The sequence below is a fragment of the Drepanopeziza brunnea genome, assembly GCF_022702325.1.
Source record: "Drepanopeziza brunnea f. sp. 'multigermtubi' strain 214-2 chromosome Unknown ctg2, whole genome shotgun sequence".
Taxonomy (NCBI): domain Eukaryota; kingdom Fungi; phylum Ascomycota; class Leotiomycetes; order Helotiales; family Drepanopezizaceae; genus Drepanopeziza; species Drepanopeziza brunnea.
The window spans coordinates 2,280,712-2,303,221 of NW_027094065.1; the positions used below are offsets into that span (position 1 = coordinate 2,280,712).

The 22,510-nt window shown below is 50.9% G+C and overlaps 8 protein-coding genes across 8 annotated transcripts; 6 read left to right on the forward strand and 2 right to left on the reverse strand.

The window, feature by feature from the left end:
- Nucleotides 1-241: 241 nt before the first annotated feature.
- L3040_001804 (uncharacterized protein) lies at nt 242-792 on the reverse strand (the record flags this gene model as incomplete). Its single annotated transcript, XM_007294475.1, has 2 exons — nt 242-633; nt 699-792. The coding sequence occupies 2 exons, from the start codon at nt 790-792 to the stop codon at nt 242-244; spliced, it is 486 nt and encodes a 161-aa protein (XP_007294537.1).
- A 925-nt stretch (nt 793-1,717) lies between these two features.
- On the forward strand, nt 1,718-2,715 carry L3040_001805 (uncharacterized protein; the record flags this gene model as incomplete). The annotated part of the gene is made up of 2 exons (XM_066156902.1): nt 1,718-1,731; nt 1,803-2,715. The coding sequence occupies 2 exons, from the start codon at nt 1,718-1,720 to the stop codon at nt 2,713-2,715; spliced, it is 927 nt and encodes a 308-aa protein (XP_066012908.1).
- Nucleotides 2,716-3,312: 597 nt separating this feature from the next.
- L3040_001806 (uncharacterized protein) lies at nt 3,313-4,551 on the forward strand (the record flags this gene model as incomplete). Its single annotated transcript, XM_007294477.2, has 4 exons — nt 3,313-3,315; nt 3,947-4,100; nt 4,213-4,446; nt 4,523-4,551. The coding sequence occupies 4 exons, from the start codon at nt 3,313-3,315 to the stop codon at nt 4,549-4,551; spliced, it is 420 nt and encodes a 139-aa protein (XP_007294539.2).
- A 488-nt stretch (nt 4,552-5,039) lies between these two features.
- Nucleotides 5,040-6,033, reverse strand: L3040_001807 (uncharacterized protein; the record flags this gene model as incomplete). Its single annotated transcript, XM_066156903.1, has 2 exons — nt 5,040-5,823; nt 6,005-6,033. 2 exons carry the CDS (start codon nt 6,031-6,033, stop codon nt 5,040-5,042), a joined length of 813 nt encoding a protein of 270 aa, XP_066012909.1.
- Nucleotides 6,034-6,967: 934 nt separating this feature from the next.
- On the forward strand, nt 6,968-9,257 carry L3040_001808 (uncharacterized protein; the record flags this gene model as incomplete). Its single annotated transcript, XM_007294479.2, has 4 exons — nt 6,968-7,150; nt 7,206-7,529; nt 7,591-7,821; nt 7,869-9,257. The coding sequence occupies 4 exons, from the start codon at nt 6,968-6,970 to the stop codon at nt 9,255-9,257; spliced, it is 2,127 nt and encodes a 708-aa protein (XP_007294541.2).
- Nucleotides 9,258-12,728: 3,471 nt separating this feature from the next.
- L3040_001809 (uncharacterized protein) lies at nt 12,729-13,620 on the forward strand (the record flags this gene model as incomplete). The annotated part of the gene is made up of 3 exons (XM_007294480.2): nt 12,729-12,798; nt 12,905-13,222; nt 13,349-13,620. 3 exons carry the CDS (start codon nt 12,729-12,731, stop codon nt 13,618-13,620), a joined length of 660 nt encoding a protein of 219 aa, XP_007294542.1.
- A 3,544-nt stretch (nt 13,621-17,164) lies between these two features.
- L3040_001810 (uncharacterized protein) lies at nt 17,165-18,239 on the forward strand (the record flags this gene model as incomplete). Its single annotated transcript, XM_007294481.1, has 3 exons — nt 17,165-17,442; nt 17,497-17,586; nt 17,651-18,239. The coding sequence occupies 3 exons, from the start codon at nt 17,165-17,167 to the stop codon at nt 18,237-18,239; spliced, it is 957 nt and encodes a 318-aa protein (XP_007294543.1).
- A 1,418-nt stretch (nt 18,240-19,657) lies between these two features.
- On the forward strand, nt 19,658-20,780 carry L3040_001811 (uncharacterized protein; the record flags this gene model as incomplete). The annotated part of the gene is made up of 2 exons (XM_007294482.2): nt 19,658-19,730; nt 19,825-20,780. The coding sequence occupies 2 exons, from the start codon at nt 19,658-19,660 to the stop codon at nt 20,778-20,780; spliced, it is 1,029 nt and encodes a 342-aa protein (XP_007294544.2).
- Nucleotides 20,781-22,510: the final 1,730 nt, after the last annotated feature.

The window sequence follows — 22,510 nt, forward strand, 5'->3', positions numbered from 1 at the left end:
CGGAGAACTGAAGAATAGTGCTGGCTTGGTCCACTTGGGTCACCACAGCCAGTACGAGTGACAAACACTCCTTTGGGGATTTTAGCAGGAAGTGAAAGAAGAAAAGCGATTCAAGCAAGCAATGGAATCTGCAAGTCGAAAACTTCTTCCCTCCAGACTCTCAAGCGCGGCATACTTTTCCACTGCTGGATACATGCCCCCGGGCCAGCAGCCATTCCCCAGCTCTCATCTCTCCATTCTCTCACAACTTAAGGCTCTTCCCCGCTTCCTTCGCGGCCTTCTCCCCATCAACAAGCACGCACCACCCCTCGTGTCCTCTCCCCCCATCGCCCCCAACAGCCGCCTTGAACTCCTTCATAGCGTACTTCAAAACCTCATCATCAAAGCTTCCCGGCTGCAGCCATACACCCTGCACACCTAGCTTCTTCGCCTCTTCCAGTACTTTGATAGTGACTTTGGGAGGGGTGATGATGGAGACTGATGTTTGTGCTGGGTTGGGGAGGGCCGAGAGGTTGGGGAGCGTTGGGTAGGATTTTATGTCGAGCGCGGGGTAGGGCGGGAAGGCTTTGATCTCCGGAGAGGACGGGTTGATGGGTGTGACGGGGAGGTTGTGGTGCGTATACCAAGTGAAGACTGGGTGGGTTCTTAGCATATATAGAGATGGATGGTAGAGATAGAGAATGTATAGCTCTAGTTACTTTTGTGTCCAAACTTTGTAGGGTCGCTAGATGCGCCTACGACTGCAAATTGAGGTGCCGAGAAGAATGCCCGAGCTGCTGCTTCTGTTGCCATCTTGAAGAAACTTGCCAGGGAAGCTGTATCAACTGTATATGTTGGAGAGTACGGTTGAACCAAAGATGATGAATTTCTAGGCGTCAACACATAGTGGGGGTCACGTCTCGCGCGTCTCAAAATACGAACACTTATTGGCGAGGTTTATATACTGGTGGGGTAGGCCTCGCGAGCTAGCGAACAAGGCCTCGTGAGCTGGGAACCCCTTTCTACACTGGGCTATCTTGGAGATCAAACGAACATAGAATCGTATGGTTGGTATCTTGCCCCGCTGGGATCGAACGTAAAAAACCCAGACGAAACAAAGGGATAGGCAAACAATATCCTCGAAGAGTCCAACCTACATGCTAGAGGCTACTTCGCTGTATAAGCAACGAAGGAAAGGTCGGAAGTCAAGCGTTGTTTACTTTCGAGCTAGATGCGGTAGGGTTGTGCACTGTGTATATGACACTGGGATTGTTTAAAATCAACGGACTATCCTTCCATGTCAAGGTATAAAGGGGGTTTTTTTCTTTCCTACACAGAAGAAATATTTTCGTACTTGACGTTGGCTCATGTAAATACGTAGACGATGCCAAGAGAAGGCTGATAAGCCGAGGTGATCGGGAAAGGCTGAAAAAAATCCGGCATCTTATTATTCTGCATGATACGGCGTCAACATCTCAACTGATGAACTCTTTGTACCCATATTGACGGGAATCTCATTACTCTGATAGTTTAACTGTTTAATGTGATATCTCAATTACTCCTCTGAACTTCGGAAGCTGACATCTGGCCATTAGCTTGTCCTACGCTCGTCTTTCGCTCGTCGGCGCAAAAACGCAGCTGCTGGAAGAGCGAGGCCACCAGTTATTGATACACGCTTCCTGTTACCTATCTCCCGATCTCCTGTTCAAACCCAGGAGGAAGAGGGATAGGTAGCATCATGGCGACTTTCACGCAAGTCTCCCTCCCTCTCCTCCCCCTCCTATACGCACATTCAGACCCAAGCTAAACCCCCTTCCCTATAGCAAGTCTACGTTCAACGCCCTCTCCTACGCAACATTCCGACCCAGCTACCCTCGCCAGCTCTTCCAGAGAGTCCTAGCCTTCCACAACGCCTCTCCAAATGCTACGAAAGGCACACTCCTTGACCTAGGCTGCGGGCATGGCTTGATCTCCAGGGAACTATCCCCTTCCTTCACAACGGTCCTCGGCACCGACCCGTCCGCCTCCATGATCTCCCAAGCCCAGTCCTCCACCCCGCAGGAAAAGTACACGAACATATCTTACCGGCAAGCTTCCGCCGAAGATCTCTCGTTCGTAGCAGACGGCTCACTGGACATGGTCGTCGCGGGCCAGGCGGCGCACTGGTTCGACTTTGGCAGAGCCTGGCCGGAACTGAGCCGTACGGTGAGGAAAGGAGGCACGCTGGCGTTTTGGGGGTACAAGGATAATTACTTGGTGGATTTTCCGAAGGCGACGAGAGTGCTGGATGAGTATTGTTATGGGGAGGATCATATGGGGCCGTACTGGGAGCAGCCTGGGCGGAGCATACTACGTGATTTGTACCGCGGTATTGTGCCGCCGGAGTCGGGTTGGGAGGATGTAGAGAGGATTGAGTATGAGCCGAGTATGGAGGGGAAGGGGAAGGGGAAGGGGAAGGGGGAGGTGTTGATGCAGAAGAGGTTGACGCTGGGAGAGTTGGAGGGGTATGTGAGGACGTTTAGTGCGTTTGTCAATTATCGGGAGGTGAGGGTGAGGGAGGGGAAAAGGGAGAAGAGGAGGAACACGGTGATTGGGAGGGGAGGGGATGTGGTGGATAGAATGTTTGATGAGATGAGGAGGGTGGAGAGTAGTTGGGAGGAGATGGGGAAGAGGTGGAGATATTTGGAGGTTGAGAACGAGTGGGGGAGTATTATTTTGCTGGCCAGGAGGAGGTAGGAGGTGTACTTTTGCCGGTAGGTTAAGGGTAGGTAGAGATAGGAGGATTTGGCCCTGGGGAGTCGACGTGAGACCCTTTTTGAACTGAGAGTAGGATCCTGGATGCTCTAAGGAAAAGAGAGTGATTAACCGCCGACCAAATAGCCTCCCTGGATGCTTCGACGTAATAAGGATCGTAGGTCTCATAGGTCATAAGATGTAAGCTACAGCGAGATGAAGCAAAGTAAACAACACTCGGGGCTTGCTCCATCACCTTGGAACAAAGAACTGCTACGAAAGGGCTTTTGCGTTTGACAATCCTCGAACGCCTTTCCCTTCCAACCAAATCCTGAGCCCTGAATCAACCAAATTGTTAAACGAAGTATTGTAAATACTTATTCGCTTACTCCATACACCCCCTCCACCGTTGCGATGCCAACCACACTTGCCTACCCCGAGGGACGTGCATTTCCGACCTGCCTGTAAGCGGCGCATCTCCTTTTCACATCCAACATCAACATCCAACTCTCTTCAAATACATAATCTCCACTTCATTCCTCCTCCGTACCTTCTACGTATCCCAATATCTACAATACATACCATACAGTACAAACCAACATGGTAAGCGCACCTTCTTTTCTTTCGTTCCTTTCCATTGCATTGTTTTCGGAAAGGGGGGAGGGCTTCGGGCAGGCGCCAAAACAGTTTAATTGGGACTGGACTGAAGAGAGGGCAAATGAGGGGATGGGATGGGCAGCCGCGACCACGACAACCCTGTGGGCCCTTTGTTGATCTGCTCTCCTGCTCTGTTTTTGTTCTGCTGTAAAGGGGCTCTCGACTCTGCTGTTTACAAAACGATACAACAACACCAATACAACATACGCAACTCCATCATACGCAGCACCAGGATAAGAAAGAGAATACACACGGTTCGCATCGGATACTGCATCTTAGGCCTGCATTTACTCGAGCACCCTTTTAATCCTGCTTGGCTGGGCTCGCTTTGCTCGCTCTATCAATCAATCAACCGAAGCCGCGAAACGAAAGGACCGGGAATTATCGGCAGGCCATCTATCAACAGCAGCACATCCTCTCGACGCATCTGTAGTGCTTCCCCTGGTTATAGGAACAGTATACGGCGACAGGAGGATCAGAAGATTTAGCAGAGCAGAGCAGAGATTAGATTAGAGCAGAGGATATATACAGATACAGGAACGAAATGGCAGCTAACCATGGCACCTACGATATTCAGGCCTCTACCAACTACAAGGAAGCATTCGCGCTCTTCGATAAGCGCGGCAACCAGCGCGTGCAGACCGAGTCACTGGGCGACTTACTGAGAGCGTGCGGCCAGAACCCGACGCTGGCGGAGATCCGGGAGTTGGAGAAGGGGGTTGGTGGTGACTGTACGTACTCTTCGTTCCTCCTATCACTGCCTCCCTTCCATGCCTTCCTACCGGCAACACTTGAGAAGTACGCTTGAGGAGGTGTGTGCTGACGATGCGATGCGCGCGAAAGTCGACTTCGAGGCTTTCTCCAAGATGCTCAACCGCCCCGGCGGATTCCGCGACCCGGGCGAGCCGGAGGAGTACTGCCGCGGGTTCCAGGTCTTCGACAAGGATATGACGGGCTTCATTGGCGTCGGCCAGCTGCGCTACATCCTGACGAATCTGGGGGAGAAGATGAGCGACGAGGAGGTGGATGAGCTGTTGAAGGCTGTGGATACAAGTAGTGGGGAGATCAACTACACTGGTACGTCCACACGCTGCCCCTGCGTCAGATTTGAACGAAGGGGTCATGGGATTCTGGCTGACAGGCCATGCAATAGATCTCGTCCGTACGATCCTCGCCAACTAGACGCTTCTATGAGCAGGCGCATGGAGATGGTTAGATAGGATAGGAGAAAGCATACTTCTTGTACGAGATATACGCAGCCACGGCATGGATAGGGCTGCGCGAGCTTTCACCGGAGAAAGGAAAGGGTGTAAGGAATGGCGTTAATGCTAAGGGTTCATGTCTTTCTTGTATGGAATTGCATTTGCATTTTGAGATTAGCCTGGCAGGGGCGGGCACGGGAATACTTTTTTGGTGGAGTGGATAGGACTGAATGCAAGTGTGGTTTGCATCGAGCGTGTGTCTCTCTCGACTCTGTTTCTCAAGACCTCTCTTGCATGTATGTGTGAGCAAGATAGGGCTTTCAGTTCCGTGGCGCCGTTTCGCTAAGCAACCACAATCCATGCGAAAGGCACCTACCTGCCCAACTATCCCCCAGATGTCGATCTCTCTCTTTCTCTGACTCCAGCCTCCCGATCAACCTACCCTCCTCACTGCTCTACATACTCAACCTACTCAAAAGCAGCCACAGCGCCCCTTCCGACACCACCGACACCACCTATACCCAGATCCTCCCCGCCTCCGCCACCTCCGCCTACCCTCGCTCTCATGCCCGCACCAGCATCGCTCACCATGACCTCCGTACTCATTAGCCCGGCGGGTAGGAGATAGAGGATCTTGCCTTGATATGGTGGCGCGTGCGCATCCATATCTGCATCCGCATCTACATCCGCATCCGCATCCGCATCTATATCATCATCCTCCTGCCTTTGCTTTCCTTTCTGATCGTTCTCGGTTGCGGTTGCGGTAGTGTTGGTGTTGGTCTTGGTGGGATCCCCCGTGCTCGTGCTCGTGCTCTCCGTGTCGATGTCCATGGGAGTGTGATCTGGGTGTGGGGGATGACTATTGGTGGGTTTCTTGCTGTTGGTGGTGGTGTTCTGGTTGGCGGCGACCTTTTGGTGCTGGTTGTGCACGACCTCGTAGCCAACGACCAGCCGGCAGCGGGCGCAGCGGTAGAGGAGCCGCTTCTCGAAGCCGTCCTCTCGGCGGACGATGGTGAGTTTTCGGTCCGGGGAGAGGGCGAGGAGGATGCTGTGGCCTTGGGGCGGGAGGGGGTTGTCGTCTGTGGGATTGGGATTGGGATTGGGTGAAGAGGAGGAGGGGAGGGGAGGGAGGGGGAGGATCAAGGCTGTGTCGGAGGAGGCGGATGTGGTGGATGGGGATTGGGGGGAGGAGCGGCGCGGGAGGTGGGAGAGCGTGTGGGTTGTTGCGAGAAGGAGGGTGGTGCAGAGGCAGCTGGGTTGGTAAAGGGGGGGAAAGTCAGCGAAGGGAGCTATATTAGGGGAGCTGTATTGAGGGATATGGAATGATCGGTCTGTGAGGCTGTTTGTTTGATATGGGAGGGAAATATCTCATGAGCTGCAGGCTCACAAGGCTGGGTGTGGTGTGGGATGGTATGGTAGCAACTTGGGCTCACTGATAGGTATTGATTTTAGGGAGCGCCATCCAGACTGCTTCTCTCCTTTCTTTTGGGTCGGTGGTATCGGTCGAGGTGAGGTCTGGGATGGTGGAAGCGTGGCTGTTGGTGGTGGTGTTGATATTGTGGATGTTTGGAGGGAGAAATGGTTTTGGCGAGGCTGAGATCTGGGGTTGGATGGGTTGCTTGGCTGCAGCTGGATGTCATGCACAGGTACCGGTAGTATAGATAGGTAAGTACCTAGATCAGTAACTCCGAATCAGCTACTTTTGCTTTGATATGCATAACAGAAACATGAAAGTCGAATATCACTATAATGAATGGATATCGTTACTTAGATAGATCAACTGAATGCTACCTCTTTGCTACTGCTATTAATATTGCATTCAGTGTCTGTTTCAGCCTTCCTTCTGCATTGGCAAGTGCCCGCTTACAGTACGTCCTTTAAAGCTTCAGCTCCAGCTTGGATTGAAACGTGGACCCTTCCATCACCATCACCATCACCATCAATACCCGTATCTCCATACGATCTCTGCCATCCACAACTCTCCACGTTATTTCCTCTCAATACCATTCATTAGACTCCAATCGCTCGTATCCACGACGCCCTTTCCACCCTGGCTCCAAAGCTCACCCGCCCCGGCAGCTGGAAGCTTACAGCTCTCTGCCTTCTGCTCTTCTCGGCCATCTTCTTCATTCTGGCATCCTCATCCTCTCGCATCGGGCCTCGACTCAGCAGTACGTCTTCCCTCTGCCCCCATTTGACATTCCATTTCCATTTCCATACCCTTTCCCTTTCCTTTCTTCCACGCCCCAAACATTCACCCCTCAGCCAGTCACCTACTGACCCCTTTCCGTCGACCAACAGGTCTCTTGGCCCAAATCCGCCCACCTGTCTACAATCCCCTCTCTGCTCTCTCGCCGCACAAGACTGGGGGTGCCCGCCCATTGACAAACTCCACGATGGCGCCCTCCAAGTACCGTACCCCCCCTCAACCGCCGCCGTTGTTCACGGCTACGGCCAGCAGCTTGGTCGACGATGCGAAGAGGCTGTGTGACAAGACGAGAAAGCTACTGGATGACATTGTAGAGAAAGTCACCCCTGAGACGGCAAACTTTGAAAATACCATGTTGCGGATTGCGCAGGTAGGGGACTGGGACCGTGTTTCGACGTGAACATTGCTAAGCAGCCAATTACTAGGAAGAAGATGTCTTTGCGCTCGAGAGTCGCATCCTCGCCTTCTATCAAGCGACGAGCACCGATGCCGCGCTCCGCGATGCTTCGTCCAAGGCCGAGGAGATCATGGACGACTTCAGTATCGAGGCTGGTATGCGCGAGGACGTGTTTAAGCTGATTGATGCGGCGTGGGAGAAGGCGAAGAAAGATGGGGAGGCGAGTGGCTTAGATGGAGAGAGTTTGAAGTTGCTAGAGAATGAACGCAGGAGTTATGTGCAGAATGGATTGGGGATCGAGAGTGGAGTTAAGAGGGATCGATTCAAGGAGATTAAGAAGAGGCTGAGCATGGTGCGTCTTGAGACCCCCTTCTTTTGTGTCTGTTGTACCCGGGCATGGCTGAGTATGGCAGATTGCGATCGAGTTTCAGAAGAACCTCAACGAGGAGAATGGCGGTATCTGGTTCACGAGAGAAGAACTTGAGGGCGTCCCCGAGGATGTATTGGTTGGATTCGAAAAGGGGACTGGCGAAAACGAGGGGAAGTTGCGTTTTACGTTCAAGTATCCGGATCTGTTCCCCACGTTGAAGTTTGCGCTTGATGCGAAGACGAGACAGAAAATTTTCATCGAAAATGAGAACAAGGTCAGTGCATTTTTTCCTCGTGGCATCTCGTAGGCTAATAGGTTCAGTGCAACGGGAACGTCCCTCTCTTCAAGGAAGCTATCATCCTCCGTGACGAAGCTGCTAGACTTCTGGGATACCCTGATTGGGCTTCTTTCCGCATCGATGATAAGATGGCCAAGACACCCAAGACAGTCAACGATTTCCTGGATGATCTGAGACATCAACTCACTCCTGGTGGTGTAAAGGAAATTGAACATCTCCTGGAGCTAAAGAAAGCGGATTTGAAAGCTAGAGGACTCGATTCTTCCAAGCTGGGAAAAAACTACTTTCTCTGGGACACTCGCTTCTATAATCGTATGATGATCGAGAAAGAGTTTTCTATCGACGAGCAGAAGATTGCAGAATACTTCCCGCTACGATCGACTGTGGACGGCATGCTCAAGATTTTCGAGGAGCTCTTCGGATTCGTATTCGTCGAGATCGTAGAAGAAGACAAGGCAAAGCTTGCCACGACTGGCAATGCTCAAGACACGTACTGGCACGCAGACGTCAAAATCTTCAGCGTCTGGGATGACGAGAGTGAAGGCAATGGTTTCGTCGGATATCTTTACCTTGATCTCCACCCACGCCCTGGCAAGTACGGCCACGCTGCCAATTTCAACCTCCAACCTGGCTTTCTCTACCCTAACGGCACCCGTCGCTACCCAGCTACTGCTCTGGTATGCAACTTCTCCAAGCCAACACCCACTAAGCCTTCTCTCCTCAAACACGACGAGGTGGTAACCCTCTTCCATGAACTCGGTCACGGCATTCACGATCTCGCTAGCCGTACAAAGTACTCCCGTTTCCACGGCACATCGGTCGTCCGTGATTTTGTCGAAGCTCCCTCGCAAATGCTCGAGAACTGGTGCTGGACCCCCTCGCAGCTCAAGAGTCTTAGCAACCATTACGAGACCGGTGAACAGATCCCAGATGATCTCATTGAGAAGCAAATCTCCCTCAAGCACGTCAACGGCGCCCTGTTCAATCTCCGCCAACTCCACTTCGGCATATTCGACATGGCGGTCCATACACCGTCCTCCCACGCAGATGCCGAAGCCTTCGAGCTATCCTCCATGTACAACGCTCTTCGCAAAGATATCTCTGGTCTCAAGGGCCCTCAAGCTCTGGGCATGGAGTCTGACTGGGGCAACGGCCAAGCTATCTTTGGCCATCTCATTAGTGGGTATGATGCAGGTTACTATGGGTATTTGAGCTCTCAGGTCTATTCGGCGGATATGTTCCACTCAGTGTTCAAGAAGGATCCGATGAGCAAGACGGAGGGGAGACGGTACAGACATATGGTGCTTGAGAAGGGGGGCAGTCAGGATGAGATGAAGACGCTGGAGGACTTCTTGGGGAGGAAGCCAAGTACGGAGGCGTTCTATCGAGAGTTGGGGCTGGCTGCTAAGTAGGCTGTAGGACGGGAGGGGGCGTGTATGATCGGTCAAGGTTTAGTGAGCATGAATTTCAGGGGTCTTTGATAGGTGCAGTGGTACAGAGAGGAGAGGCTCGAAATCGGAATTGAGAAGAAAGAGTCGAGCAGAGCAGAGCTGTACAGGTAGACAACTTCCTTGTATTGTTGAACTTTGATTATCTACTTCATCCGTGCACATATTTCCCTCCTGGTTACTTACCAGTCACTCTCTGCCTCTTTATCTGATTGCAGTATACTAGCTAACCATACGGCTGTACGAGGGGGTCGCCGCTGCGGAGAAGTCGTGATGTGTTCGTGTTGTGGGTTTAGGAAGGGATCAATCAGAACGAAAGTCTCATATCGACGCTTTCTCGTTCAACACTCCGAATGTAAATTGGGTGTGGGTCTGCGTTCAGCTCGGTTTGGAGACGCGGGATCTACCTCTGTTCCTTACTACCTGCTCGGCATGTTTACCTTACCCATGATTGCATACAGAAGTATACCAGTTCCATCCGAACCTTGTCATCGATACGGTTCAACATGCTACCCAAAAAAAAAAGAGGAGGAGCGCGTGTACCATGAGGGAGGCGCACAGTTAATCAACCGCCCCTTCGCCCCTTGCTAAGTAAGGATGGTGAAGAAATTTCGACGACTCGCGAGCGATCTTTGTAGAGGTAAATGTTTGAAGGAGACGTCATTCGCTCAGCTTCAGTTATCGATACCTTTATATGCACTTCCAAATTGCGGAGTAGGTGTTTTAGACGTATACTTTAACGATACACGGACGGGGCAATCACGGTTGGTGGGTTTGGTGATCTTCTAGGGGGAAAAAAGGGAGAGAGAAAAAAAGATGTCGTGGGAAAGTTCAAAACCCCCCCCCCCTGCCCCCTATTTCTCGTAGGGACCTTCCTAAGCAAAATTTCCTACCCCGCCGGCCCATGATCTCCCTTCTTCTCTCGGGCTGAAACCTGATGAAAGCGGTACAGGTACTAGATGATGAATGTAAGCTCGAGCCTGACGCGGGGGATCGTGGGCTTGGTCCCCCGCGCAATGAATGAACGGTCTTGGTATCATAGAGACTGGCAAGCAGTCACGGAGCTGAAAGACGGGCTATCTAGGTCTTCCCTTTGCTAATAGTCTAACTTTAAAGATTTTTCAAGTTCCCCGGTCTTTTTGACGGCGAGAATGTTTGTGATCTTGACATATATATATAGATAGATAGATAAATGGATGGAAGACTACACCGCTATATCACCGTGGAATAAGTAAAACGATTGAAGCGCAGTGCAGGGTATCTTTTATGCATGGAAAAGAAAAGGAAAGGAAAAAAGAGCAATAGTGAGAGTAAGGCTGCCTTGCGCTTAATTGTAGCCGCTTGAGCTTATGCAATAATCGTTAATTCCGCTTTCATATACACTTTTGTAATCCGCAGAGGTCGAAGGCGGACGTGGGTATGGTGTCCCAACTACGGAAAGTCCTGCAGATCATCCCGTCTCACCTACACCTGTTGATCTACGCATGGTAAAAAAACAACATCAAGCAAATTGACGTGAGGATTTTGCGCAGGCTGAAAGGCGGATGGCCTGCTGATCCCTTCCAAGCCGGTGGTGAGCAGGAGGCAGAAGCGAGCGGCGCTTGATCTTCGGTGGAGCAAAGGTAGGTAGTTGGAATACCGGTACCGTACAGTGAAGAAGAGAGAGCGACAAAAGGGATAAGCAATAATAATGGGTCGCGCGCTCGGTTAGGCAAGCAAGCAAGCAAGCTTACTCACCTCTGTTGGCACAGCGATGCCGCTGGCGAGAACCAAGCGACCTCGTTTTGAAGTTTCGGGCTCGAGACGTTATCCTAGTATCGCGAAATGGTATGGAGAACTTGCTGCCGGCCTCACGATGGTGTATAGGTACATCGATTGCGATGTAATGCGTACGGAAAGCATCAGAGATGCTTTTGCTTAGATCTCGGGCTCGACTTCGTCGTCGGCTCGCTTAGGTGGGCCTTTTCTTTACATCCTTTCAGTCTTGGTCGGCGGAAAGGATTGCGGATCGGAAGCGAATACGGATTTTTCGTGCAGATTGGAAATTATTCTGTACTATAGTAATTGCTATTATGACTATAAAATATTCATGTCATTAGTCGATCTACAAGTATATCTTTGTCCGAAAAATCCAAACTCGTATCATCCGGTAAAATCTGTAACTATCGATTACTATTTTACGTTAAAATCTGATTCGTCTTTTACTTTACGTAATAATTCGTTTGAATCTTTATTACTATCAAAATTGAAGTTATGGCTGTTAATATTGATATAAAAAAAAGAAATAAGTCTTGCTACGAAAAAAGTCTTTCATAGTATCGGTTATAATTACTCGATCATCGCCACCGAGAAAAGATTTAAAATAAGAAAGAGTTGGTCGAGGAATACATTTTACAAAGCCGCAAAAACCGACGCTCAAAAGGTTGTTGCAATTGTTAAATCTCTTTCGAATTGAGAATTAAAGTAAGTATTAAATCGTTATCTTTAATAATCAAGCCTGCAGCAAGGCGTTCTCGTATAGTTCCTTTACGCACGCGCTCAGCTTTGAGTAAGCTTACCAAGGTCGTATATACGCGCGGCAGTTTTCCAAGTCTCTTGAAAGTATTCGGATAAAAATATTATAGCGCGTTAGAAACGCGTCGCAAGATCTTTAACTGCATTAAGACTACTTAGTTGAACGCAGCATTTCTATCAATTTTTTTCAAGAGGCTTTTTCAAATGAATGCGTTTTCGGCTTGTAACTAACTACAGAATCCAATTGCGCGGTTATAAATCAAAAGGGGATGTTGTGAATTGTATTTTGTATATAATAATTTAGTAGTCAAGGAGAAAAATCCGCAGTTCGCTTTCGATCCGCCATTCGCTTACGCCGACGAAGACTGGAAGGATGTAAGGAGGAGGCGCACTTAAGCGAGCCGGCATTAACTTTCGATCCGATGTACGGGGATACGTCACCAACTTTCGGCACGCCTTCGCTTCGTACACAGCCCACTGCCGCGGGCCTTCTCGCTTCTGGAAGAAACGTCAATACAAGGAAAGGACCTGTAGGTCCGCGTTCGCGTAGCTCGTATTCCCAGGATCCTTCTTGAGATGCGTGGCTTGGAGTGGACTGAACTGTACGGAGTACGGAGTATGCGAATGCGTATCTTGGGATGCGGACCATGGCTCTTCTTGCTGAGACGTCGGCGGTGATTGCGATGTATATAAGAATGTCCTGGAGCCGACGGTACCTCCTCATCTCATCTCTTCCAAAGCCCAAGTCCTCGTTGTCTATCGATCTATTAAGCAGCTAACGAGACGTATACAATACATATCGGTTCTCAGAGCTACTCCTTCTTCTGGCCACTTACTCCATCGCATATATAGCCTCACTGAAGCGTACCCTTTTCTTTCACCGACGCAAAATCATCATCAGCAGCAGCAGCAGCAGCAAGCATGGGTCGTTCCGTTCAAGCCGTCCAGAAGGAGTGTGACAAGGCAGCTCAAATCCTCAATAGTTTCGTCAGTAAGTACACACACACACACGCACACACACACACACACACACACAACACGCGTATCATATGGCCCGGACAGAGAGCATCGAACGCTTACCTTCCTCCCCATCACAGGCAAGGAGAAGATCCCGAAGGTGGTGATGTCGAACGCGAAAGGCGTCGCCATCTTCTCCTCCGTCCGTGCCGGCTTCGGGCTCTCCGGCTCCGTCGGCTCTGGCGTCGTCCTGGCCCGCCTCCCGGACGGATCGTGGTCGCCGCCGTCGGCATTCAGCGTGCGGTCGGGCGGCGTGGGATTCGTGGCGGGCATCGACATGTACGAGTGCGTGTGCGTCCTCAACACCGAGGACGCGGTGAAGCTCTTCTCCGGCAACGAGTTGAAGCTCGGCGGCGAGATTGCCCTCTCGGTGGGGCCCATTGGAGGAACTGCTGACAGTAAGTGTTGTTGTTGTTGTTGTTGCTGTTGTTCACCCTCCGGGCGCTTCGCATATTCCTAAGAAATTTACTTTGAGATTGGTGGGAGTAGTACGTACTGACACGGTGTTTTTTCCCCCTCTGTAGTGAAGCCGGTATGGACGTATACCAAGTCGAACGGTCTCTACGGCTCGGTCGCGCTGGATGGAACGAGCATCAAGCAGAAGACTGAGGACAACGATGTTTTCTACGGCGCGAGACCGACGACGGCGCAGATCCTGAAGGGGGATGTCCAGCGTCAGGTGGGAGATCACTTGTGGCCTGCGGGCGCGGATCAGCTGATGGGGGTCCTGAGGCTGGCAGAGGGTAAAAGCGCAACCTCGACCGCGAGTGCTGAGCCAGCACCAGCAGCCGAATAGAGGATGGGAGTTTTGGCATGGTGGAAACAAGTGGCGATTTGGAAGCGTATCCCTCGATGTATTGCGGGGACAGAAGTCTTGTTGGGTTTGTTTACCTTTGTAGCACTGGCATTTGTTATTGCGGGCACTCTGTTGGACAGGCAGATGGATGGATGGGAAGGAGTTCCAGATACTGATATAGATTTATGGATTCACTGAAGTGACGGAAAGTCTTGAGAGCTATGCTTTATTCCACAGGGGTCAATGCGCAAGGTGTTGTCGCCATCAATATTCGGTCTTCAGATTTCTGTCCAAAGGATACTCCGTAAGCCCGAAGGCCGAAGGGATATCAGTAGGTACTTTCCTTCTAGGTCTCACAGCTACACCATACGGTTTGCTTAGCTCGCTCTGTAGATTCCTCCGGGGTACATGCTCATACAGCAAAAAGCCTGTAGAGGTCTAACTAAAGCTTGAGAATTTTCCGTACTGTTATTCCATGTCGCAGCGCCGCATTCCATAGCCGTTCATTCCGAGCGAGTTCTCAATTGTTTGAAGAAGGAGATACAAAAAGTATGGATTCCCTGATGTAAGCCCCCGGCTCTGGACATCCAGCGTTAGTTGGCCTGAGAGCGAGTAAAGAACGTAGTGGGGGGGGGGGGGGGTTGAAAATTTTTCTTAAAATATATATATATATATAATTGATGAAGATGGATTTTGATATATGAAGGATGCTTCACAAGACGCGCTATCCGTAACCATGTCACGAGCTCGGCAGATTCGGGGCCTAAGTGATCGACTCGGCTCGGAAAAAAAGGGGGGCTTTACCGAGAGCTTGGAATAGTGGGGGATGTCTACCGAGACTGGGGCGAAACGGAAAGTACTACTACTACTATTTACATCGAGCGGGTATCCACAACTCAATACTTAAATCCTAAGACCTCCCTCCCGCAGGAGACAGCGACGGACCAAGTACCTAAAAGAACCATCCACAAAATTTCCAACCAATCCAATCGTACCCAAAAACCACCTCAAAGAAACCCTCTCTCTCTTTCTTTGAAATATCCCCCCCCCCCTTTCCCCCAAGCCTCAAGTTTCTAATCCCTCAATATCGCAAACTCTTGAGAAACCCCACCCCCTAAAAGCATTTCAAACAATTTGCATCGAATCGGGTCGTCCCTCGACAAGGATCAAATACTAAAGCAATAGCACCCGCTTTTCATATTCATACCCATCCGTAAAACCCGCAACCACATATTCCATCACGGTCACGAATTCAAGTACCACCTACCCTAACCCAATACCTTCCTTCCTCGAAGCTCACCCACCCACCGGCCGTTTGCTACTACTACCTTTTTTTTCTTCTTTTTTTTTCCCTCAGACCGTCGCGTATCAACCCCGTACCGTCCCGCGCAAGAAAACAAGTAAGTACGTACATACATACCTAGCAGCTACTCCGTGCTCCCCACCCTCCCAAACATCAACCAGCCTGGAGCTCGGCTCTATCCCATCCCATCCCATCCCATCCCATCATCGATCAAGCTTCCTTACGGGGTATCCAAGCGCTCACCATACTCGATTTCCTTGGTTCCTTTCGAGTCCATCACCCACCCGCTCACTCACTCACTCACTCACTCACTCGGTATCATCGGTAACATAATGCAAACAGCCCATGCGATTCCTCATTTTTTTTGCTTCCGTATTTTCCTTACGAGAGACGCTTCTTGGGGTAGTTTGCTTGCTTGCTTGCTTGCTTGTTAGGATCTTCTACAACCCAATCCAGATGCAGATGCAGATGCTTCTCTTCTCATCTCTTCTCTTCTTGTTCTCTTCTCTTCTGCTTTACTTTCCCTTCCCTTACTTTCCCTTCCCTTCCCATTATATATACATCAATCAATCGCATCGCTTCTCCTCTCCCTTCCTCTCCCCTCCTCTCTCCTCTCCCCTCCTCTCCTCCTCCCTCCTCCTCTCCCCTCCTCTCTCCTCCCTACCAACCTCATTTCCTCTCCCATCTCCACCCCCTCCAGACACAACCATCACAAATCAAAACCCAGCATCCAACATCTCTCATTCCAGATACGAAAAGAAAAAAAAAGGCCCTCATCTACCGCGCCGGTGAGAAGATGTCTAGCCTGAATACGAAGCGTCCTTGATTCGTAGGTAGGTAGGTAGGTAGGTAAGCTGGCCGGCTGTATCAGATGGGTAGATGGGTTGGTTAGTGCAGCGGAGTGGTCTGACAGAATCAAGCAGTTGCAAACTGGTGTGGTTGAAGCATTGAAAACCAGGTGGTGTCTTCTACTCGGTATTCTTCCTTGTGCGCCATTTTCCTCGATTTGAGATGTTCTTCGCGCGAGCGGCGAAAGTGTGGTTCGCACGGACTCCGCTATACCTTCTGCTTCGCAACAGCGTCCGGGCTTTCCGGAAAAGACCGCTTGATGTAATATAGATATGGAAGAGTGGTGATAGCATATCAAATATGTACATATCATGAGGTTTTCTCCTCCGACTTGATAGACCAGATGCAAGATCTGCCCATGTACGCGCTGCGCCAAAAGCAAAACCGGTTTGCAATCTCAATACAATACACTATGCTACAACTACAACTAGACCTCGCGCTCTCGGGTATATCTCTCTACTTCTGTAAGCAAAACAATTCAATGGTTGATTCTTGTCGGAAAGCCCCCAGTGCCGCACCCGCCATGGCCTTGTCATGGCTTTTCTTAAGTAGCTTCCCCCGCATTCTCGGCTAGCAGATCCAGATCCCGAGCCATGGCCGCAAAACCTTCGCCCATCGATCGGTATGTATCTCCGTATGTATGCAGCGACAAACTTCAGAAGCGTATCGTATCGTACCGTGCAGCAGCTGATCAGAAACTGGCCCGCGAATTCCGTTCTTCTATACCGAGGCGAGTCATTGATTGATTGATTGTACCATCGACACGGTGCAATTGTAGTAAGCTTAGTCGACCAGATTGTCGATGTAGGTTGAAGTGACAAGTCCTTTTCGATCATGATATGGTAGTTGAGCACAAGCGCACATTTTGAACGCGAATGCCAACGTAATACTTCGGATGTCGAGGGTATTGTATAGCTGGGAAACGCCTTTCTGGTAACTTACCGAGAGAGAGTCGAACTGGAAGGATATACGAGTGGGACTTGACGTCGCAACTTTTGGCCCTTAAGTAGCAAAAGGCAATTAAATCCAATCAACCGGAGCCGAGGGTAGAGAGTTTCCGAGAATCACTCAAAGTCCGCACTGGCCTCGAGTTTCCCCGCCGCCCGCACCATTCGAGACGGCTTGAGATCAGGGATGCTGTGGTAACTCCATCCTACTGCTAAGGTCATCAGATCTCCGATTAACTAAAAACTGCCTTTCCCAGATCCGGGGAGCCGAAAGTGCGGAGGTGTGGAGGTAAGTGTGGTGCTTTGACGAGTATACATAGGCCCTTGAGCTCCCCGATTAGTTGTTGGCATCAATCACCGTTTCCCATATCGACTGCACCTGGGATCTGATCTCCTCGCCGCCTTTCCAAAAGTTCAGATAGCATTCCCGTAATTCTCAATCAAGATGGCAACAGAATACGACAACGCTCAGGCGCGTGCTAGCGTCAACGGCGATCCGATCGAAAAGGACTACGGCTCCAACACTGGCTACCAGAATGGAAAAAACGGAGCGGGTGCCAGCCACCTGAACGACACTAATATGAGTCAGGGAGACGCACTGCATAGAATCGGGACGGCGGGAAGTATCTCCATCTCTGCTGAGCTGTTCGAGAAGATTTATCTCTCGCCTCAAAATGCTGTCAAGGGTGATCTGCGGAAGACATTTGGCAATCCAACACCAGTGTGAGTACCTCGTCTACTACCGACCAAATTTTGCCGATAATGACGGCTGCTTAGCGCATTGATCGGTTTCCTGATATGCCTATCTCCTCTGTCAGCAGCTCTTATGGGCTGGAGGGGTGCAGGCGGCAGCGGTGCCGCAACAACGTAAGTAACATTCAAACTTCTTCTTCTTCTTCTTCTTCTTTCCCACTCTTACTGATCGTCTCAGCGGCGCTTACTACTTCTTTGGGGGTGTCCTCATGCTCGTCGGCGGGATCCTAGAATTCATTCTCGGCAACACCTTCCCGTTCGTCGTCTTCATGTCCTTCGGGGCCTTCTGGCTCTCCTTCGCAGCAACGCTGCAACCATTCTACGGCGCCTATGCAGCATTCTCGCCCGATCCCACCAACCCAGCCGCCGGCCTCCAGACGGTCGGATTCACCGCGTCCTACGCCTTCCTCCTCGTCTCCATGGGCGTCCTCTGCTTCATCTACCTCGTCTGCGCGCTGCGCACCAACTTCATCTTCGTCGTCATGTTCTTCACGCTCACATTGGCATATCCACTGCTCGCAGGTACCTACTGGCAACTCGCCAACAGCATTGCCCAGGCGGATCCGTCGAAGGCCGCCCTCGCTGGCAGGTTGGAGATCGCGGCTGGCGCATGCCTGTTCGTCACTTGTGTGGCGGGTTGGTACCTGCTATTCGCTATCATGCTCGCCACTCTGGACTTCCCCATCCAGCTTCCAGTCGGCGACCTGTCGACCATGTTCAAGGGTGCCAGCGAGAAGGCAAAGGCGAGGGAGTCCCAGATGGCATAAGCGGGGACTCTGGACATTCCCCGCCAAATATCTAAGAGTGTAAGTCGAATGGAGCGGAGCGGTAGATGATACGTGGTAATGACTTGTATATTGGGCGGCTATCTCATATAAAATGGGGGAAGGCGGGGGCGCATTTGCGCTCTTGACCGAAATGGAACAGGAGCCGGGCTGGTTTATGCTGCTTGCTCGCTCATATCAACCGTCGTTACGAGTGAAACCTGGATTCATTAGCCGATGGAAGTCCAAGTGATCCTTCTCAACCGCTTGATCTTCCTCCTCTATTCGTCTTGCTCTCAAAGTCGACCCCCTTCTCCACATAGCTGATATTTGGGTAGATCCCATTGCTGGAACATGGAGCTGTCACACGTCAACCAATGTCCGTACAACCCTGAGCGTACAGAGGGGGTGAGGTTTCTCTTCCTCTCTTGCTCCACCTTCCACTCACTTCAAGAGAAAAATATAAGATAGGTACTCAGATGAAGTGTCCTACGGCTCGGCTCGCCACTCGCCCAACTCATCTGGCGTCTGTACCGCGCACAAGCATAGGTACGTACAGCATTTTCCACAATGACCTGGATTTCTATTTCGGGGGAGGTGGCATCGTCGGTCCCCCTGTTGGAAAAATCGACACCGAGAAGTGCCCGGTAATTCATGCTGATGGCTCTTTTCTGCTGTGGTGCAAGCTTCTTCCGCTCGCGACAAGATTTACCGTGCCAAGCACAAGGCGATGCGTGACCTGCACGTGATCAGATCGCTGCTTGACAAAGAAAAAAGGGGGCGACCTCGCGACCTGGATGAAGTAAGCGAGATGGCAGCCAAGTCTTGGTTTGGAGACCGATTCGGCCGATTCCGAAGGTCAATATAGGGGCTTATAGCGGCTAGCAGAAGTTTATTACATTTTAATTTGAAGTTGTATGTATAGCAGAAGTTTGCGGATCGATGCTTGCTGGCTGTAACATCAGTTTTCTCCTTGACTCAAACACGGCCGTGTCCAAATATACTCCGTACGCTCTTGAATTAGTCAACCTCTCTCTAGCAGGCATGACCCGACTCCCGAAGCTGGTAGGGCTGATGAGCTGCAGTGCAGATGCCCGCGCTGCAGATATGCGGCCCCCGCTACTGTACGTAGAATAATACTGTACAGTACTAGGTACTTACAGTACTGGTACCAGTACTAGTACTAGTAGTGGTTCCGTACATAGTAATATTAGACGTTCGTATCCGTCCCGAAATCTGGGGTGGCTGCCGATCGTTGCTGATTTACTAACTACTACATACGAAATGAGATAGGGGTCTCGGCCCTCGGGGGGTCTTAGCGGCGCAGCATCAATTTTGCCTGTGGCGCCAGCTTCGAACCGCTTTTCTTCCGCCTAAGATGGGAACGATTTCCACACTTGTTCCGTAAGCCAACCGCCATCATGATACTGAACCCGCCCGCCTTTGTCCTGAGGGCCAGCAGCTTTCTCTTCCTGGTCCTGTCCACTGTTCTACGTAAGTCAAGATGCAGTACGGATACTCATCCGCGTCGCTCTCCACCACCCATCGCATCGCATCGCATCGCACAGCTGCTAAAGTGAAAGAGCAGTCTTCTCCTTGTTCCAGTTCCACGAGAGCCCATGGTCGGAACCATGGGAAGCCCCCACGAAATACACCGGCTACAAACGACCGGGCTTCGAAGCGCCCCTGGCGAACGGTATCCCGCTCCGGATCATGGGCCTCGGGGCCTCGACCGTCTTCGGCGCAGAGAGCTTCGATCAGACGGGATGGCGGAGAACCCTTCGGCAGCGACTGGTGCGTGCAGGAAACCCGGTGAACTTTGTGGGCGCCGCCCGAACTGGGAACATAGTAGACAACGACGTCGAGGCATATCCGGGAGTGCGATTGGATCAGATATACGGTCATGCGGCCAAATCCCTTCCTCTGTACAAGCCGAACATCGTCATCCTGTATGCCGGGTCGAACGACAATTTCCAGAATGCGAGCCTGCCGGAACTGTATAAACGCTACTACGCGGTTGCGGAGCACGTCTTCGAGGCGTCACCCAGAGCAACGCTGGTAATGGGTACGCTGATGCCGACGACGGAGACAAAGAAATGGGGTGGGCAAGATCGGGTGGGTACCTGTAACACCCAGTTGAGGAGGGTGTTCCAGGTCCTGAAGCGCGAGGGAAAGCCTGTGGTCCTGGTCGAGATGGGCGATGCCGACGGCGTCCATATTGAGAATCTGGCCTGGGACCACATGCACCCAAGTAGGGCGGGATACGAGATCATGAGCAGGAAGTTCTTCGAGGCCATTGTAGAGGCTGACGCGAAGGGCTTTCTCCAGCCACCTGATCGAGACGTGAGCATAGAGATACCCGATGATGGCGAGTCTACCAGAATGAATGACGAAATCCGGAAGAAGCGGGAGGAGGAGGACCAGAAGAAGAGGGACGAGGAGGAAGCTGAGAACGCCGCGGTCCTAGCTATGATAGAGGAACTACGCGTGAATCCGTGGGACGGCCAGAAACCGTACATACCTCCGAAGAAAAAAAATCCATGATTCGGAAAAATGGGAATGATGGCCGTGGGAATGTTTGGGGAGTTTCGGTTTGGGTACATTTCTTGGAGAGACTGGCGACGATTGGATTTTTGCCCCCTTGATGAGACAGCTATGGCTGCAATCGAGAAGGGTCGTCGACACGGGATCTAGAGATGGCAATAGATTTGGATAGAAGACTGGAGAGCGAACGCCTCTTTATGTTTCGAGGTTGTAGGGGAAGCAAGGGAGACGCGCTTGAAGCTACTTTTGACGCGGGGAAGAAGCGCTGCAGCCGAGTCACATGTATCGCGCTGATCAAAATCTGTACCTGTATATCTCCTCATTTTTGTTTTACACAGTAATCGAGATGGAGTTAGTGTCCAGCTTTCAATTCAATGACATGACCATTCTGCGATGCGGAGATCTGCGTGGTTGTATCACGCTTTAGCCTTTCGTCTGTCTGTATGCACTTCCTAGCCCCTTGCCCACGAGATGAGATCTGAGAAGAGCCCCTCCTCGTTCACACACGGTATATACCCATGAAACTGCTAGCACAATAACAGATATCTCAAAAGAGAGAAGCTTCCTCCGTAGACAAGCTTACAGCCAAGGAAGTCCGCCCAGCGCTTGCTTATGCTGTGGTTCGTTCAACACGCACAAATGGAACAGAATGATGTCCTTTTCTCAGCGCGATCCCCCTTTATAAATAAGTACCTACCCGCCCTCCCCGGCCCACATATCAAACATGTTCAAACCCTTTTGCCGAGAAGAAGCGAGGGAAATGTCAATATCAATATCATCATACCGGTAGTATGTCAACATAGTACCAAGCGGACGTCACTCTCACTCTCACTCTCACTCTCACTCTCACTCTCACTCTCACTCTCACTCTCCTAGACTATAAAAAAGAAAAGAAAAAAAAAACCACCCAACAAGATCATCTCTCCGCTCTCCCAAAGCAACTAACTAGCTAACTGATTCATTTCCAGTCAGTCAGTTCAGTCTCAGCAAATGCATTTGTGCATACATATATGCATGCACGGTAAATAAATGTTTGACCATTGAGAATATATCAGCTGTAGAAAGTAAACGGATTCTTATATATGTATGTACGGGGTTCGGGCGACTGGTAGCCAGGTCTCCCTTGCACCTTCCCTTCGTCAAACGCCTCCCAAGTTCCTACGACAATGGAGGATACGAAGATGCGATCGAAAAGTCCTCAAAGGCAAGCTGAGCAATGAAAGAAAAGAGCTAGGTTGATGGTCATCTTGCGCTTTTTCCCTGATCCTGAGGACCACAGTATCCGTGCGAACTCGAGAGGAGCCGGATTCGTCTCTAAAGCACTACCGCTTCGCTCCCTATATGCCGACGGATCGACGGACATGGCACTGAGGGCTGTGGATATGTTCGAGGCATCCGATATCACTCGACGGTGCGGGATATTGCGAGATGGCCTTGCTGATTGGGTTTCGACGTAGTGTTTAGGAGCGGTGATCCGGGTTACAACTAGCTCCCTGTCCGTTAAGATCCAAACTTATCGTGTTCCAGGCATTTACTGACTATATGGTGTCGCTGGTATAGTTTGATAGGTTTACCGTGCACGCAGTGGCTTCAGCCTGCCAGCCTGCCTACTTTATCAATCGCCCGAGAACGCGTAGTCACATGACCTGTTTAATATATCATGCTGTATTGACCATACAAATTCCGACAACAAGATGATTACGAAGTCTGCGATGACAACCGCGGGCTAG